This window comes from Lissotriton vulgaris, chromosome 11, assembly GCF_964263255.1.
Source record: "Lissotriton vulgaris chromosome 11, aLisVul1.2, whole genome shotgun sequence".
Classification (NCBI taxonomy): Eukaryota; Metazoa; Chordata; class Amphibia; order Caudata; family Salamandridae; genus Lissotriton; species Lissotriton vulgaris.
The window spans coordinates 1,011,325,695-1,011,346,118 of NC_141699.1; the positions used below are offsets into that span (position 1 = coordinate 1,011,325,695).

At 42.1% G+C, this 20,424-nt stretch overlaps 1 protein-coding gene across 2 annotated transcripts in view; it reads left to right on the top strand.

Moving 5' to 3' along the window:
* The window catches only part of ZBBX (zinc finger B-box domain containing), a 551,428-nt gene that overhangs the window by 334,636 nt on the left and 196,368 nt on the right, over positions 1–20,424 (top strand). For both annotated transcript variants that reach the window (XR_015300974.1, XM_086944333.1), the window contains exons 10-12: positions 5,575–5,695; positions 6,800–6,906; positions 14,313–14,422. Coding sequence is in view for 1 of the 2 variants with exons in the window: in XM_086944333.1 (XP_086800459.1) it covers positions 5,575–5,695; positions 6,800–6,906; positions 14,313–14,422 (338 nt within the window). In the remaining variant the exon portion in view is untranslated. The remainder of the gene's footprint in view (positions 1–5,574; positions 5,696–6,799; positions 6,907–14,312; positions 14,423–20,424) is intronic.

A 20,424-nucleotide genomic window follows, 5' to 3' on the forward strand; every position in this document is an offset into this window, starting at 1 on the left:
GGCCCTGTCTGAAAACAGTTTTTTGGACTGAATGTGCTTCCACATTCTGCTGTACACCTACATTTGGGTCTAGGGGGACCTCATTTGTTTTGTCAAGAACTTAACTCAATATCAGGTTCTAAGACTTTTGACAGCGTTTATGTCACCATATTCTCCCATTGTGGAAAGCAAATTCTAGTGCCTTATCCTTTCTCACCTGCTTCCACCAAGCAAAAAGACTGTTTTCCTCATCCCCTACAGTCTCTCTCTCTCTCTCTCTCTCTCTCTATATATATATATATATATATATATATATTACAGCTCCAATCTTCGGGAACGAAGAAACAGCACTCACCGGTTCAGATAGTGCAGCAAAGATTTTTATTTACTTATTACTTTATTTATTTATTTTATTTTATGGGTACGGGTAAAGAAGATTGGAGCTGTAATCTAATAACGCGGTACACCGCTGCGTTTAACGGCACCCGACACCAAGAGTGACCCACGGTTTCGGTGTATCTGGAGCCTTAATATATATATATATATATATATATATATATATATATATATATATATATATATATATATATATATATATATATATCCTACTGGCGGTCGCCATTTTCAATACAAAATCTCAACATTCTATTGTGAATAACTTTAGCGCCGGTTGAGGAATCTACCTGAAAAAAAATTCAAATTTGCCTCGCGGCACCCCGGTCCTTCCCTGAAAGTTTGGGTGGGATTTGTTAAGCGGGGGCCGAGATAAAAGGGGGGTCCCAAAACGTGTTTTCCCCATGTTAATTTTCATAGGGCGGTCAACCTCACTTTTAGCCCGAACGGCTGAATGGATTTCCACCAAACTTGGGAAAATTCTAGGGACTGGTAGACCGATGTGCCTTTGCTATGTCTCAAGATATGTGCTCCAGTGGATTTTGAGTAATTTAGGTTAAAAAAAATATATATATCTATAAGCACTCCCAGGTACGGGCACCGGGGCGCTAACCAGCGCGCTACGCGAGTTCGCGCGCGGAAAGCTGATTGGCTCTCGGGTGTCTGTCAACATTCCAAACAGTCCGGAGCGGCCGCCATCTTGTGTCTCGGTAGGATCGAGACACAAGAGGTGGCAAAAACAAAGGGGGAAATGACCATACGGGGGCAGAGTAGACCCCCCTGACCCCCTAGGTTTGATGTGGGGGCTATAAAAGGGCCCCGCGGGGCAAAAAACATTTTTTTTTTTGATTTGCGCGGGGGAAGCGCTAGGTACGTGCACCGCGGAGCGTACCGGGAAGCGTTCCATGGGGAAAAAAGAATGATAGAGTTTTTAAAAAATGTAGCCTTTTTTTATAATTTGGAGGTAGTTCTAAAAAGAACTGTTTTTTTTCTTCTTTTTGTTGTTTTATTTTTTTTTAATGTTTTTTGAACATTTTGTACTATTTTTGGCTTTTATGAACTATTTTATATTTTTTTTGTTATTTTTATGGGGAGAAACAAAAAACAGGGAATTGAAAATTGCTCAACTGAAGCAAAAAAAAAATAAGGAAAAAATTAGGGTTTTTTGGGGCAATTGTGGTTGTCACCAGCAAGGAGGATGTGCTTTATGCTCTGCTCACCATAGGAGATGGTCTTACCACAAAAAATACATGTGATCCTGAATTCACCAAACCAAGGTTGTATGCAAGGGATCGTCTCCCTTGTCTCTGGTCCCGATAGAGTGAGTTGCTTTCTTTTGTAGGTGTTGGTTGAAGATTGGGGAGGGTTACTGGCCAGTTCTCTCACCTCTGCGGCAGCATAGTTGTTGGGATGCTTGCGCTGCATGTGCCTAATCATGGTGTTATTACCAAATGAATATTTTTTGTTAGGGTTCCCCCTTGAAAGTTCAATGCCACAGATTTGGCAAGTCACCTTTAGTGCATTGACTATCTTCTTGCCCTACTGGGATAGAAAAAAACTCCCATACAATGTGCTGCCTTGTCCTGTATGGGGTATTGTCCTCTGGCAGCCACCTTCTCCCCTCCTCCTCCTCCTCCTCCTCCTCTTCCTCCTCTTCTTCTTCTTGACCACCAATGTGATGTTTTGGTGGTCCTCTTGGTGGTGGTGGTGGTGCAGATGCTCTGGCTGCTGCTGCTACTGTAGCCAATTTAAAGTACAAAATATTTCTCTTATATCTCCAAACAGGTCTTCCTCAGTCAAAGGACAAAGTCAGAATAAGGAAAAAAGGTGGGGGCTTTCGTCATTAGGAAAAAAAACTGTCCTGAACCAATGAAAAGTGTTATTTTCAGGTCACATGACCCGGGCTTTCATCATTTGGAAACCAAAACTGTTCTGCACCAATAAAAAGTGTTATTTTCAGGTCACATGACCCGATGCGCTTACGCGACCCCGGGCACGCCCGGGGGCGCGCCACGGGGCGCGGCGCGTAGGAGCGTCAGATGCTTACGTTGCACGATTGTATTCGCTCGAGTACTTCCGGGTGCGCTTACGCCGTGCGTATCACGCGGACGCGGCTACGCGATACGTCACGATGTTTTCGTTCGCGGCAATAGCGCTAACAGGATGCTCACCGGTGCGCGACCCGGGGCACTCCAGAAAACTGTGCTTTCCAGTGCGCACACCGGGGCAAAATAAATAAATAAATAAATAAAGTATTCTATAAATATACAATATAGGATTCATTATAAAAAATATTACATTTCATAGGTTTGAGGCCTTATATATAGTTAGGAATTAGCATTTAAAAAACCTATGAAATTCATTGAAAAAACCATAGGTTTCACACCAGTTATAGTTAGGAATTAGCATTTAAAAACCTATTAAATTCACTGAAAAAACCATAGGTTTCACACCAGTTACAGTTAGCTGGAAATTTTACTGACATAAAACCATAGAAATTCCAACGTTCTAGTTAGTTGGACTCACTATAACAAGCGCGCCTGCAATGCACTGCTGATGACGTCACATATTACATCACTCATGACATCGTCAGTGACATCACTCACGACATCACTGATGACACCAGCCAGTGAATGTGTCTCTTTCTTTAAAATTAATATGTTTAATATTTGTATTTGTAAAGGTCGATGGAAGAATAAATGGTTAAATAAGTGTGTAAATGGATGGGTTTTAAAAAAAAAAAAATGATTGGTTAACTGCTTTATTAAGTGTATTTTATTGAATACATATATTAGCGAGTTACTTTTAAATATTGAAATATATGTATCAGTGTTTCACTTTGTGTATAAGTAGCTGCATGGGTTGGTGACTGACTCACTGTTTGTATGTGTTTTGAAGACAGCATATGTGCAGGACTGTATGGATGGATGAGTGTGTATATGTGTGTGTTAGTGAGTGAATGACTGTCTCACTATTGTGTTTTCTAGTAACAACATATATTTTATTCTAGTGTATGTGAGTTTTGATGTATATAAGTGAGTATATGTGAGAGTAAGAGATTGTAAGAGTTCCTGTTTAAATAAGTATATGTTTATATAAATGATTGTTTAAGAGAGTAAGTATGTGTAAGTTTCTTTAGAAGTAAAGAGGTAGAGTGTGTATAGTTTTGTATGCAAATACATGGATGTTCAATAATTTATTTGCATGTGTGAGTATGTGTGTGAGTAACTTTTGGATGACTGTCAGTGTATAACAGGATGTATAGAGGTTTCACTACATATGATGAGTGAGTATATGTATGAGTGACTATATAGAACTGTTGGTAAATGAGTGGATGTGTGGAATTACTGAATTGGTTGTTGTAACTGGTATGGGTATCTCCATTTTTTTGAAAATGTTAGTTTCTATTTTTGAATATCTATTTCAAGGGTTACATTACACTAAAAGGAGGTCTGTCACTCTGTCACAAGGATGGTGTCATAAGTGATGTCATAAGTGCATTGCAGGCGCGCTTGTTATAGTGAGTCCAACTAACTAGAACGTTGGAATTTCTATGGTTTTATGTCAGTAAAATTTCCAGCTAACTGTAACTGGTGTGAAACCTATGGTTTTTTCAGTGAATTTAATAGGTTTTTAAATGCTAATTCCTAACTATAACTGGTGTGAAACCTATGGTTTTTTCAGTGAATGTATATATATATATACATACAGACACTCATTATATATATATTCATATTATATTTGCTGAAAAAAAATGAAAGGTTTTTTTATAGTTAGGTGAAATCTAACCACTGAAACTCATCAGTTACAGTTATCTCAAGCAATTATTACTCATGCCCTAGAGTAACTCTAACTAGCGCCCCTACCATGCACAGTCTTGTAGTTAATTATACCATTTCATATGTTGCAGTGATGTTATCAGTGATGTAATAAAACATGTTACAAGTGATGTAATATGGGAGGTAATCCGCATTGCATGGCAAGGGAGCAAGTAATTGTTTGTTTAGGGCACCAGTTATGCTTACATAACATAACTATAACTAGTGAATATAATGTCCCTTTAACCTTTGTTTTTTTCAGTGCCTTTTTATGTTTTTTTAATGTGAAGTAAGATGTCCGTCACTGTGAATGGTGTGGCCTTGGGCTCAGGGCCTGCGCCCAAGCCTCCACAGACTCCACAGCTTGTAGCCAGACCTAGATCCCAAAGCCCTGTGGGTGCCCAACCATGCTCCTTCGCCCAGGACCTTGCTGTTTCATTTCTGTAGTTTTATGGGCAAGGAAGACAGCTTTGCTCCTACCTGACGGGAGTGGAAATAAAAATGCAGCTGGGTATTGCCGCACCCAGGCAGGGGAGTAAGCAGGGATCATGGGGGCCCTGGGGGTCCTCCTGCAGCCCCAAGACCTCAAATTGCCTTTGGTGTCACAGTTGGGACCGTGGCACCCACTGCAGCTATGTGTTGCTCTGGCCCCAGGGGGTCAGGTCTCGATGGACATGTTATGGCTTGGGGAATGGGTGCTACATGCCCCCTCCCATAAAAAGTAAATTGCCCCCTTCGGATGGGTTCCTGGTGCCCCCCAATGGCACCGTAAGGGGGGCCTGCATCCAGTCCCTGCACCCAACCTCCCGCGGTTGCCCAACACCCAACTCCTGCCTCATCCCCCGGGACACTGCTTTTCCGTGCCAACAAGCCCGGGGCACCTACGACAACTACAAGTTGCTTTGGACCCAGGGGTTTGGGCCCTCGGTGCCATGTTATGGCTTGAAGAGGGGAGCATATGCCCTTCCCCCTTAAAAAGTAAATTAGCCCCAAGAGATGGGGTGTCGATGGTCTCAAAACGGTTCCAGAAAGGGGCTGGTTGCCCCCGCCCCCATAATAATGAAAGCAGACCCTGGGGGTGGGGTCCCTAAAGCCTTAAAATGGCTCTGAGAGGGGGCCTGCTTGCCCCCTTGTGCAGATACCCTGGGCCCCGGCACACATGCGGGTAGGGCGGGGCTTATTGTTTGAAAGGGCGGGAGCCCTATTACCTTATCTAAGCAAAACAAAATAAAAAAAGTTATTGTTTAGTGAATGCTTATCTGTACAATATTCAACATTATTTTTGTAAATAGTATGTACTTTTGTGTTAAAAATTACAATATATCTATCTGATCTGCATTACTACGTCTCTATACATTTTTGTTTTCTGTGTTGCTTTTTGCAGAATCAGTTGGAGAATCTGAAGTGCAAACGCTAATGAGCTCTGAAAGCAAACCTTTTGAAATTGAATTTACCCAAAACAGTTTGAATTATATGGAGAAGCTATTACTCAAGAAACACAGAAGGTATGTGAACATCACACCGAAAACAAACCTTTGAAAGTCATACTTTTACTCTGCTTTTTTTTTATTAGTCTGTCCCTTTTGAATAATTATTCTCGAGTTCTTACAAGAGAACATAAATTCATACGGTGCTTCTGACCCTAAGGGCAAGGCATGTTGCCAGCATCAGAATCATGGAGGTTAAAATCAGGGGTGAAAAAAGCGACTGGTGACAATAAAACATTGGAAATGTAAATATTTTCTGTGAAAAAAATAATTCGGGCTTTAGCTTGAGTAGTTCGGCCAACTGTGAGACACTAAGGGGCCCGTTAGGATGACTCGTTGGGGGCATTAGGATGCGCCCACCACAGTGGCGGGCGCATCCTGTATCTTCAACATTGCGGGTGGTGGTGCTGAATGCACCACCCGCCACAATGCTGAAGATACATGCAATGCATTACAAAGCACAACGTGACAGGCACCGCCCATGTGCACCCCCCCCCCCCCCCAGGGTGTTTCCGCAGGCATTTGTACATGCCCATGCTAATATGGCTGGTGGTGTCTCATAGACACCGCCACCATATTGAACCTTTTCCGCCCCGGCCGCAAGGCGACCGGGGTGGAAAAGCGCGGGACTGTATTTCCGTCCTCCGCGGTCCCCCTCTCCATCCTAATACGACGGGGGGAATTTAGGTGCGGATGGTGGGCGGATAGCGGTGGCTACCACCAGCCTGGCGGGGGCAATCCGCCCGCCATCCTAATGGGCCCCTAAGGGTGGTTTGACCAAGATGTCACAAAAGCACAATGAAATGTTGTGACTTCCTTAGACAGTCATCAATATTGGGCTGCATCACGTAAACATTCATGTGGGCCATAGGTCACAAAGGGCCAAATCCATGCCTGAGTTTAAGGATATCCTCATAAGTTACATTTCCTTACAGTTAATTGAATAGAAATCATTTGCATAGTCTCTGTCTATCCTAAAAATCTACCTTGCATCCAGTTCACCAGACACATCAGACATACATTTTCAGGACAGTGGCATTGGCTGCATCTACTAAACAGATATGTACAGATCCTTCTAATGTTTTTAAGCATTTAACTACATCCTTTTTTGTTTGGTTTTAGAACTCCTGTAGACCAGTTACCCCCTGTTCAGCTTGACTTCCGAAGTTCCGAAAGAGGTTTGGATGGTTCACAGGATGCACTGAATGAAGGAGACAGTAGTTTTACAGGTGTGATGACAATGTATTTATTACATAAGTGATGTATGGTAGGGGCTGACGTGATACGTATACCCGTTTTATATGCATAAAGGTGGGGTTGTTGTAACAATATTACCATTGTTTAAAATGTTGCCATGGCACATCACTGGAATGCTGCTGATATCTGACCTCAGTGTTTATCACTTTTCTGTGTCAGGTTGCATATATTAACATTACCAGTTACAGTGTTTTCTTTTGAATATTTTCTATTTCAAATTCAAAATATACATATGCTCATGTTTAATTTTCAAAATATTACATGTAATCCTTTACACATGTGAAAAATGTATTTTCTTACTCATGGTTACATTTCTCCATTTTCAAAGTAATGAGGAAAATTGTCACACCCCGAAAGGGTGCCTAGGTGTCCCCAGACAGCCTTGGCTGTGTATGCCCACCATGCTTCGCTGGCACTATATTTAAGGTTTGGTGTGCAGAGTCAAAATTGTGAGGCGGGAGGCCTGGTTTGCATGAAAGCACAGCATAAAAATCTGGTCCCTCCTCCTCCTCACCTATTGGCAGACACATGAGGTGACTCTTGCTGGCAAAGAAGTACCGCGTTTGCCTGGCTTTAGACTTCTTAGCTCAAAGTTGTAGCTTCTGTGATGAGGCCTTCTGAGTCTATGCAGTTATGCTAAGTCCCTCACTACGATTTGATTGGAATCTACAACTGAGATAGCGGAGGGCCAAAATTAAATTTGGAAGCTGGTATGTCTTCTGCAAAGTCATTATACGCTTTTTCCCTGTACTGGGTAATTACTGCTTGCACCCTGATTTACCATTGTGAGAACTTAGATTCCCAAGCCAATTTAGAAAAATAGAGTCGCGTACAGAGACCAAGTTTTTGGTTTTTAGAGTTTCATATAGCGCAAACTTGACCCGACGATATCATGTATCAGAGCGCCTCACATGGGCACCAGTTTTGTTATAGATGGACAAAGAGTTACTGTCTCAAGTCTGCCGCAAAGAGTTCTGTTCGTGTTAGAGGGGAGCAATGAGGAAGAGGCTTTAGCTTGAGGAGAAGGTGAAGTGTCGCAGACAGTTGTTGCTGTCGCGCAAAGAGTCGGTTGTCACTGAAGCTTCGTGTTGGTTGATCATCACGGACAGTCACTGTCGGCACAAAATGCAGGTCTCCTGTTGCCAGTCATTGCTGTTGGCAAAAGAACAGGTTATGTTGGAGGATCGCATTGGCAGTCCTCTCAGGCGGTCGAATCTCAGTGCAAAGGAGTCACTTTGCAGTTACAAGAACCCCAAAACTCCATGATTGTCACCTTTTCTTGAGGAGGAACTCGCACTGATGCCAGCCAAGGGTCCAGGACCAGAGGGCACCCTTTGGGGATCAGGAGGCCAGCAGAAAGGGCTCAGGCAGGCCCAGACAGGTCCAGTTGGGGCTGGTCAGCTGGGCAGTTGCAGGGACGTCTCTGGAATTTTGGAGTGCCCCTGTAGCTCACAGAGGCGGTAAAATGGACCAGAGGACCCGGGAGGACATGAAGCCCCTCTGGTCTTTGTGAAGTAAGGGGTCTGTAGCTCTTACCATGCACAGCGCCAAGATCTTCGCCAGGACCTGGCCTTTCTTGTTCAGTAGTGAGATGGACCTGTAGGGATTTTCAGGATTACTACTATTGTTGCATGTCTGAGGTCTGGAGGTATCTCACCAGTAGAGCTTGTCACATTAAACATGGCCAGCATGGGGGAGGGTGGGCTACAATAGAAAGCATGCATGTAACAAATTCTACTGGTATCCCATTGGGGTAGGGACTTTCTTGCTTGCATCTCCCCACTGCTTCCGAGAGCTGCTGTTGGGAGATCTCTTGATCTAGGTATTCCAGACCGTCTGAGTCAAGTTTCAGGAGTGGGAGTCCCCCCCCCCCCCCACCTGAAAGAAGGCCACTATATCTGCCTCTCTGGAGGTATACCTTGCCTCATATAGTGCTTGATAGTAAATCGGAAATGCGTTAGCTATTCCCCTGTGAGTTGTGATTTGGGACCCTGTGGCATCTCGAAGTTCGCCAACTCATCTTGCTGCTTCCTCCCGTCGGCTGTGTCAGTCCATTTTTGCAGTGAGGCTAGATAGTGCTCATCAGCCTCATCATGTGCTATTGCATGATATGCCTTTTGCATGGCTTCTAGGTCAACCACTGTTGCCTGGCTGCTCGCCCTAATGTGTACCTGTTCAATCTACCATATGGCTTTTTCCATCTGCACCATTCATGCTTGTCTCTGTGTTTTGTTCAGAATATTATGTTTTATGCGCTGTTGGAAAGGAGTGTCTTGTATGCCTGTCACAGAGACACGGCGGTGGGCACTGCGCCTTTATTTTCCTTCGATTATTGGGTGGATGCGGACCGCAGGCCGTTTACCATGTCTTTGTCCTGGAGCTCCCAGCCACACAGCGCCACCCTGGCCTCTCAGTGCCAGTCTGTGCCCCACATTCTCAATAGAGGGGAGTGGTCTGAGATTCCTCTTGGTAGATATTCTGCTGAGGTGGGCGGGCATTCCTCCACAGGGACGAATACGTAGTTCAGTCAAGAGAAGGTCTTGTGGGCCGTAGAGGAAAAGGAGTGCTGCCTGTCCGCTGGATCTTTAGCCCCCCAAACATCCAGGAGACCCATTGCTTGGGAGAGTTGTGTCAGTCAGGATTTTGGGGGGATCGATTCTGTGCTCGTGGGCAATCTGTGAATGGATTTATCCATTAATTCATTAAAAAATCTCCACCCACTACTTGTTTGTATGCTTCAATCTGCAAACAGAGGACCCCTGGTTGCTGAACTCCTGGGGGTGCGTAGGTGCTTAAGGTTACCATGTGGGTCCGTGCCTTGGTGCCTTGGATTAATACATATCGTCCCTATGGGTCAAGCCAGGTCCTGACTATCTGGAAATGGGGGTTCTTTTTGGCCACGATCGCCACCGCTTTATAGCCCCTAGTATGTGTCGAATGAGCCAGTGTTATGCTTTGGCCTCTGTTAAGACACTGGACTGTGTTGCCCACAAGATTTGTTTCTTGTAGGAGCATTAGGCCTGGGGATTGTTTCCTAAACTATTATGCCACCATTCCTGCGTTTTAGCTTGTTAAGGAGGCTGTTGACGTTTCATCACAAGACGTTCAGCTGATGTGGCTCACCTCCCCTGTATTTCATGTGTTATGATTGTGTATCTACGTGTTTCTTTTTGCCGCTACTATTTGGGTTGTATTTCCTGGGTCTGCCCTGCCTCTGGTTCCTCAATTTTTCGCTCTCCATGTCAGTAGCCTAATGACCTGGTCTGACTTCAAACTAGAAGTTCCCAATTTGTGAGGTAACCGGACTCTCTGTCACTAACCCCGCCCACCCTGAAAGTAAGTATCTGTTGGCCTAACTCTAAAACTACCAACTTATTGAACACTAGGGAATGGCCTGTCACCATTTCTGTGCTCCTTCTTACCTTATAGCGTTTTGAACTTGCACCAATGTGGTTTCAGTTGATCTCTGGTTCTATCACTTGAGTTGTCACCCAGAATGGCCATGTCAACTCCCCCAACCAAGCCAGTCTAAGATTAACCCCCTCCTGCCTCCAGGGTGTGGCAAACGCACTAAATTCCAAGACCCTAGGGTTTTCTCAGCCGAGATGACTCAGTCAGGTCTGGAACATTGTCTCTGGTCAGATGGGCCGGGGTCAGGTCAGGCTGCCCCTTCCCCTCAGACTGTGATGACGTCTACGTGTCGGCCACTGGGTGGATAAATCACCCTCCACATGTCCGGTTCTCTTGTGGAGCGGTCCCTCATAGAGGCTTATAACAGATGCCTCTCTTCCGCCCAGCACCAGGCATCTTCGCCATGTTGAAAAAGTGAGTCTTCCCTTGATGAATTTCCTTTAGTCGGACCGGGTAAAAGAGTAATGCTAAGAACTGGGTTATCAGTTGAATGGGGTAGGAGCCCTGGTCAAGCAACAGCCATAATCCTCCTAGTCAGGGTAAACGAGAGGCAAACCATGAATTAACATTAACAGGGGAGAGGATGTGGCCTTATGGCTAGAGCGGTTGACCTAGAAGCTGGGGAACCAAGTTTAAGTCTCTGCAGGGACGTTCAACTACTTGTGATTCTGGGAAAATCACTTCATCTCCCTGTGATTACCAAAATTAATGTATCCATCTGTAATGCAACTGGCTCATGTAAAGCACTCTGATTCCTCGGGTGAAGTTTGAGCTATATAAAACTACCCCCGCCCCAAAAAAACATGTGCTCACTGTCTTGTAGCTTGGCACAGAGCTGTCAGGCTTAAATTTGGAGGTTGTGTGTAAAGAATTTGTACAACACTTCAAACAGTAAATCACTGAAAGCACCACTTAAATAGATATGTCTGACCAAAACAACAAAAACCCAATTAATTAAACTTTATATATTGGATTTCAAAGTTGTTAAGTAAAATAGTGCCAAGAAGCAAAAAGTCCTTCTTACCTAGGCAGGAGTGCAGCAGGCAGCAGATCAGCAAAGCAAAGCAGGGGTCCAGCAGAGTGGCAGTCCTTCAGCAGTCATTCTTCCTGGCAGGGTATCCATAGGTCCAGAAGTGTACTGAAGTGGCTGGGTATGAGGTCCAGTACTTATACCTAGTGGTGCTTTTAAAGTGGGGGATACTTCAAAGACAGACCTTTGAAGTGCACAAAGGTCCTCCCTACTGCCCTGGCTCCAGACTCACTGCGATGGGAGTTATGCAGCCCTTTGTGTGTGGACAGGGCATAACTTATGCAGGTCTAAGCGAGGTTGTGCCCAGTTCCTCCCTCCCATCCTTACAGTATAGCCCATAAAGTCACAATTCAGCTCCCATTGTGTGTGGTTGTCTAGGAGGAAACACAAATCCCAAATGCACCCAGTCATTTGATCAGAGACAGACTCAGGCACCAAATGGCTAAAGCAAGAACAGTTCAACATTCTAAAAGTGGAATTTTCAGAATGGTGATATAAAATGTAACTTCATTATATATTAGGATTTTATGTAAGGATTCCAGAGATACCAAACATGGATCAGTTACATCTTCCCATTTGGAAATTACATTGATAAATTGTAATAAGGTAATCCTAATGTTTTCCTATAAGAGATATAAGCTTTTTTGTAGTGATAAACTAATTTAAGTGTTTTTCACTATCAGGAAATGAAAATTTTTAAAGTACATGTCCTGCTTTTTAAATTAATTGTACTCTGCCCTTTGAGTTGTCCAAGACCTACTTTAGAGGTGACTTATATGTATAAAAAGGGAAGGATTGAGCCTGTCAAAAGGTTTATTTTGCCAGGTCGAAATGGCAGTGTAAACGGCACACACAGGCTCTGCAATGGCAGGCCTAAGACATCGTTAAAGAGTGGGTGGCACAATCAGTGCTAAAGGTCCCACTAGTAACATGTAATTTTCAAATGCTGGGTACTGGGAGTACCTCTTTACTAGGGACTTATAAGTAAATTAAATATGCCAATTGGGAATGAACCAAGATTTCCATGTTCAGTGGAAAGAGATCACGAGCACTTTAGCACTGATTAGCAGTGGTAATGTTTGTCCTAATAACAGCAAAAATGAAATCAGAAAAGTAGAGCAGAAAGGCAAAATGTTGGGGGGAAAACCACCTTAAGGCTGTCAGGTCTAACAGGTGTGTATTTAATTTGCATTGCTCCGAGTTTGGCCTACACCTCCAGGAATGTACGACATTATTACTTGATGCGTAAAGTGTAAACCAGGACGATCATGATTCGAGCAGACTCCAGTAAGGCCGACTGACGCTCACGTTCTGCTCTGAGAATGAAGCTTCTGTCCGAATAATTGAGCAGCTAAAGAATCGCCAGTCTGGGTAGGGTGGGGGTTAAGGGATCTATGGGCACTCTCTAGTATGTAGCAGGAGGATTTTTGTGTGCCGGTATCCAGGATTTAAACCATTGCATGAAATATTGCTCTGGGCATGCCCTAAAGGTCCTCTGGGACCCCCACCAGGCAAAGATTGTTGCTCTTCGAAATCTGCCCTCCGCATCTTCACACGTTTCTTGAGCCATAGTGCCTTTTCTTGCAACTTTGCATAGTTCTGTTTGTCTGAGGGCAGTGGCGGCTGCTTTGGCAAAGTAGTGAAAGTGCGACAAGGGAGGGCTCGATTAATAAAAATAAAAGTTCACTTACCTGTGAAAGGCCACCACCTCTCCTCCGTCTGCTTCTCTTCCTGGCAGCACGAAGCACACAGGCTCCCAGACTCACCTAAGCAAATCACCATGCTGCTGTCACCAGCATCACATCAGTGTTGTGAATGGTCTTAGTGGCCTGGTTTGGCACTCAGACAGAAAGTGGGATCCTGCGCATGTTCTCTCCACCCGACTGCGTAATGCAGCCGGATGGAGAAAGTCAAAGTGCGCATGACAGTTTGGCCGGCTGAAGATGTTCGGCCAAACCGTCATGCACACTTATGGTGCACATTATTCCGCTCCTCCTCCCTCTCCCTGTGACACAGCCCAGACCTGCCCTAACTTGGCTCGGGCTACATACAGAAAAATAAAAATATAATAACATAACGTTATTAACGTTGCGTTATTATAATTTAATTTTTCCTTTTACACTCAGTGGGGTGACACTCTCCTGCCTTACCGATGGGGGCGCTGCTGAGGGAACTTACTTCCTCTTCCACTGAGGAGACCCTAGTTTCCATGTCCGTTATTCGTTCTGATACTTTGCTAAAGTCATGCCGCAGAATATTGTTTATTAGTCTTATGTACAGTTTCTAAGTCTTCAAAAGTGATACAAAGTATTTGCAGATTATATAGAAAACATTTACGGTACAGATAGATTGCTCCGAGTTCATTCACCTAATGTTAAATGACATAAAATGATTCTGCACATCAATTAATGTCTCTCATTTTTAGGGCTGCCCTAGTGAATACCTTATACTTTAAATAAGCATATAGAGAGAATTGACGTATAGCATGCCTTTGTGTGTTTCTGTGCTTGCTTGCGTCAGCACATTAATGAAGGACCTATTAATTTTGCGAATGCTTCTTTCAACCTGGAACAAAACAACAATGTCTCAACTGGAAGTCATTCGAGCAGGGCAATTAGAATAATAGTATACACCACAAAGGAGGGAACAAAAGAAGAGAGACCACAACAGAATTGGTAAGGTGAAAAAAAAATATTTTTAGGTAGTTGTAACAGCACTACAGTACAATTTTATATACAGTGACCATACCACACAAATGTGCGCTGAACGTGCTAGTGACAGTGAACGGCGCAGTAACACTGGGGTGAAAAACACACCGCGAACAGCGAAAGGGTAAGAACAAATAATAATGTGGTCAATAATACAATACAAATATATACTTCAGTTTAAATTGAACTGAATCACAGACTAGTGTTTTTTTTTATTTTTTTATTCCAGAAGATGAATTGGAAGAACACGCCCAATATGCAGCTCTTTTCAGGCCACGATCTTCTGACGTAAACCCTGAGAGACCAGAATCATCTATAAAATTCACAGAAGTAAATGAGGTGCAGTAGAAAAGCACAGAAATGTGCAATTTATATATCTTGCAAACTTTTCAGTTGGAGAACTAAACTGTAGAATAATACATTTGCCACTGCTTTTCATGTATTTATTTTGTTAAATTGCTGTAAATTCACTTCCGATCGCCTTGGTGGTAGTTCTATTGCTCCCAGTTTCAGTGCTTGTCCACGTTAAGAGCATCCACACCACACCGTGATCATTCACATGCAATGCAAATCAAATTAATTATGCTGCGACCACATAACTTGTGATCTTTGGAATCTTTGTTGTTGTTTTCACTTCTAAACTCAAAAGACACACTGATGATGGACGGAATGCAGAGCAAATCAAACATTCACCCCCAGTCGATTTTTGCCAAATTATTTTTTAGACTGAGCAACAACTGTTGAGGAAACAACTTTTTGTGTAATACTTTTATGCACAAAAACTAAGTGGAACTTTTTATTTATTATTGTGTAACTTTTTACTAACACAATCTGTTTGATTTTTAATGTCTATGTATGCAATGGTTTTAATTAATCAAGCCTAATAAACTTACCTTACCAAACCAGTCAAGAGATCTGGGTTAAATTCATCGTTCTTTTGCTCACCATGCCACCTCAGTTTAGACCCAGCCATATGCACATCAGTCTTGACCCTGGGCCTCATGGGAACAGTCCAACCCGAACTGCTAAGCCAGGTCTTCCCTGGACCAGAAACAAGCCTCCTGGGACCGGTTTCAGGGCCCAGACGTGGGTGTCGTGCTCTCCACACCACTGGAGTCAAGCTTTCTTGGCTGATGAGGAGTGAAAGCCTGAAACCGGTCCTAGGATGCTTATTTCCAGTCCAGGAAGGACCTGGCCTGGCAGTTCGGACTGTTCCTATTGGGCTCAGGGTCAAGACTGATTTGCATATGGCTGGATTCAAACTGGAATGGCACGGGGAGCAAAAAAACGATGGATTTAGGCCCAGATCTCTGTATTGGGGTGAATGTATGACATTGTTCTGCATTCTGTCCATCAATTGCTCTTTTTGCATTTACTTCTAAACTCTGCATATGATTGATCTGTCTTTATCCAATCATCAATTTCACAAATGAATATATATAATTTTTTCAAGCTAGTTTTTCCTTTGAGCTATTTAGAGAGTTTTGTTATGTGCAAAGGACAACACAACTGAGAAACACTTACTTTTGATGTCCTAAATGGGATACAGAACAAGCATCTTCACTGCAATAGGTCTCGCATTTACGCAAGTTTGTTAGTTCTAATTGCATTGTAAATGACAATGCCTTTTATTTATGTTTTGGTTTATAATACATAAATAAAAGGCATTGTCATTTACAATGCCAATAGCTTAAATTCGCGCAAATGTGAGACCTATTGTAATCCAAATGCTAAAAGGTATTGGTGAGTTACCCCCTTCTGTCTCCCATGGCCCCTGAAGAGCTCCCTGTTTGCTGCGAGTTAAATAAACAAGCCCATGGTCACAACTACGAATGAGAGACCCTCCTGCAGTAAGAGAAACTCATTAAAGAATATACATGTTAGAAGATGTACTGTGAAACAACTGAAGTGAAAGAGCCAGTCCTCGTGGGAGGTTACAAATGAAGACAAGGCAGTACTAAGGAGGGACTAACAAGCCTAATAACGAATCAGACGTCAGCATTTACAAAGGACAATGACACAAGCCAATGACAAATATGGGCCGAAGTTGGCGGGGCTTCAAGTACATATTCCAATACAGCATGGCTCGCAGAGCTGCTCATGCGCTGCCCAGGCTAGACCTAAAAAGGGCCATATCATCAAAAAGTATAAAAATGCCCCTAGAGATTGACACTACTGTTTGAATATATTTTTATTGTTTTTTTTAGTTCACAAATCTTTCCAGGGGTACACCTAAAAACTGTGCCAGTTCCAGGTATGTTCTTAGGACTGTTGTGAATTTTTCAGACACAGGCATTTTATCAACACAGAACTATACTGAGCATGCAGTTCCAATTGCATTCTGTTTCTATTCTGACCCCAGAAGGATATGTACTCAAGCTCTCAGCAGGAGCAAATTTTCAATCATCTCAAGGGCGGGAAAAAATCTGTGAGGAGTTTGTGAATGTCCACAAACTCTAAAAGCAAAGCCTTGTTACACCCCCTACTTCTTCCTATGCTTTCGAAGGAAGCTACTCTGTGGAATTCTATGGAGTCATAACCTACAATTACGAGTATGTTGGGAAAGAGGAGTAGCCTAACGAGCAGAGCTGCAGAATTAGAAACTCAGATTTAAGTCTCAGCCTCAGTTCAACATACTGTGATTATGGGAAAATCACTTAATCTGCCCTGTGCCTAAAAGTTTTGAATTAGCTTTGGAGTGATCTGCTGGCAAATAAGAATTGTATACAGGCTAGTCCTCCTTGTAGAAAGATATACAAATGGCATGTCCCTTATTTTTAAACAAAGAAAATTGGTAGATTGCAGCAATATATACATTTCTCTGAAGGGCCATCAGCAGTAAGCACCTCGACTTTCAAAACATTGGGGCCTATTCACAAATCACATTTTGTAGTATATTTAGTAGTACTACAATAGAGCTATTAAAACACTACTAAGTGTTGTTCAAAAACATGCAAGTGTACATTTCCACCTCCCCTGTAAGTTCACTACTTAGGGGCCGATTACGATTCGGTTCGGAAGTCTCCGATTGTCGGTCGGCGGCTACGGAACCGCATCGTAATGAGTTGATCAGATTCCTTTCCGACCGCCTCATTTTGATGAAGGGGTTGGGAAAGGAATCCGACCGGTCATCCCAGCTGGCTTCTGAGGGGCTCAGAGAGCCTATCCGCCATTCGGAATGTGGCTTGTAATCTCAAGGGCGGGCCTTTCGCCCTTGAGATTACGATGACTGTTTCCGACATGGTTTCCATGCCGGTCTGTCTGGCATGTAAACCATGTCAGAAAACGTCTTTGGGGAGTCCCCAGCAGGGCCCCCTTGGGTGCATGGCTTCCGATTGGAGGCCGAGGGGGCACCTATGGCATCCCCATGTGGAGCCCTGCACCTTGTGGCAGGTACCTTGAGGTGCCTGCCACGGCGTGCAGAAATGAACCGCACCTTCCATTTTACTATGGGAACATGCATTACGGCCGGAATGAATGCTCCTATTGTAAAATGTACGAATGTGACCGAACATTGTTCGGTCACTTTCTAATTATGTGGTCAGGACCACCCGACATTGTATTAAAGGCCTTATTAGTAAATGTGGGAGGAAGCAGGGAGCATGCCTGGAAACCGGAAGCATAGATATTATGAAGTAAGGAAGGGTTAGGGAGGGGTTTAGGAAGGGACATGCACCCATCCACAAGAGTAAGCCCATTGCCATTTACAAACTGCACTTCTAAATTACTACAGTCAAAAAGGGAACTAACATAGTAGTAAATTACTCCAGCTCATGCTGAAGTAAGTCCAGAACCACACAATGCTAACCACTGGTAATGTAACACACTCTCATAGAAAATAATGGAAGTAGAGAGTTAAAAAAAACGTAGGAAATTATATTTACCACAATAGTAAAATATAGGGAAAATAAAAAAAGTTTATTTAACTCGAAACTAAATTAATAAACAAAAGTGTATGCTAAATATATATATAAATAAATGTATATATTTATTTTTAATTTAGAACAAAAGAAAATAATATTACTGCACTATTTAATTTTGAATTGCAGCTTTTATTTAAATATATTAAGTTAAATTAAAATGATGTTTCATATTTTTACATAAAAAATAAATTCTCACCTTGAGGTCATTTATTTTTAATGCATTAATAATTATTAAAAGTGATGTTTAAAATTCAATGGAAGTAGTTTAATTATATTGTAATCATAAATTATTGTTGCATTCAATTTTAATTTGAACAAGTTATTAAAATATGTTATAAATAATTAGGAAATGTGTACTATTTTCAGATATCTTGTTTCAAATTAAATTTTAGTTTTTTATATATTTAACAGTTTTACATAATTTTGTTTAATTTAAAATTATTTCTGGGATTTTATTTTAAGTTCCTACCTCCATTATTTTGTGTGGGAGGGTGTTGCAGTATCAGTGACTGGCCATTTGCAATGCTGGACTTACTAAAGTTTTTTTTTGGCAGTAGTAACTTGCATTCATAAATTTGGGTACACCCCTTTTTTTCATGGAGTGGAGATGTTTAAGTCTACACTTTTGAATAACTTTACACTCAGTTTTTGGGAATAGCCGAAAGTAGAAATGTTTCTCCAACGTTATCAATAAATTACACATGTAAATGCTTTATAAGTGTAAGTTACCTTTGTGAATAGCCATGGCTGACTTTAAAAGCAATTTGTCTAATTCCCTATTGCCTCGTCAGAAGTTATTTCAAACTTTGCATTCATACGAGCTGATGACTTCAGTAAATCTGTCTATATTCCCACCTTGGTGTTTCTCATACAGAGCTGTCTGTTCAGCTCATTTTCAATACTTGCTCTTTCTTGAACCGTTTTGCTTTACTTTCCAACTATTTGCAATTTCTCTTTTTTCTGTATTCTTCTTTAAATCTGCTTATAAAACCACCAATTCAAGTTGGGAGTCTGCAACAGCAATTCTTACATTTATCTTCATAACATTTGGACACAGACCAGCCTTGAGTCTAACCGCTTGGGCAATCTGATCCCCAAATGGAGTAGCTTTTCTCTGCAAATTAATACTCTGACTCATAGAGGTCATTTTTCGAAGCCAGACACATTGTTCATAACTGTTATTTAAATGTATGTGATTTATTTTAAATCAAAAGAAAGACTTGATTCATGCAAAATTGGGCCGCTCTCATAGAAATCATCTATAATCAAGATTTTTATATGGGCCAAATTCATCGGTATGATCCTATGTTCCCTTTTTGTAACGCTTCATAGCATTTGCTTCTCTGCACACATTGGTTGGGTTGCATTCAGGGTGGAATATACAGATTTTGAAAAAGCACCCTGTGTTGTCAAAAAGTCATTGAAAGCATGAAGTCTGTTTGTATTGCTCTAACATATGAGACTCCAGATGACAATGGAGTTTTGCCTATAGCCTGGAATGGGATTTGTGTTAGTTAAACCCAAAGTGGCTTGGGATGTCTACCTTCAGCACCTTGAAACCCTTACGGGTGAGTAGCCGCGCTATATAAACGCCTGATTGACTGTATACTTTATAAGCTGTGTACTTTTGCAAAGAGAAAATAGTTTGGAACATTTAAAAAGAACTGAGTTTTTACTTGCTCACTAATGAGGCGTAGGAAGTATTAATTTAGTAACTGTTTCAATGTTCTGACTATTCTTAGTGTTTTGAGTTTACTTTTGCAGACAATGCAGAAAACCCAGATCTTGTGAAATGTTTCAATATTTATAAGGATTACAATGTTAAGTCACTGTAAATGGAGATTGTCTCTCCAGGTTTTTCCACCTCAAAAGGATCTCACGCATGAGGTTGGACTGAATTTCTGCCTCTAAGATTTTAGTGGTGTGTGTAAGACTACCTTTTCGGTTCTTGGAATCGACAGACATGTTTTCTCTCAACCTCTTTCTTGATATGTTATATTACTAACATAATGTGCAAACAAACCAGAACAGATTTTTGCCTCTAGGCCTGTATTTATACCTCAGAGCTTCATTTTGCGTCTGAATTCTGACATCACCTTTCATGGCCTATTCCAGAATTCACCAATGCCTTCTTAAATTTGCACATTTGCAAAATAGAATACAAACTTTACCCACCAACCCAGTCCAGTGTCCTTAATCTGTTTTGTACCTACACTTTGTGCAAAAGTTTTTGTCTTGTAAACTAAATTCATGCCAAGCACAGTTTGAAATGCTATACATCAGGTTATTTGTTTTATTTTTTTAAATGTCACCTTCTCTAGGATGTGCAGTAATTGTTTTATATTCCAGTGTTAAATTGATAGAAAGATGTAAAAGAAACAAATTATTTTGTGTTTTAACAAATGTGGCCTGCATTTA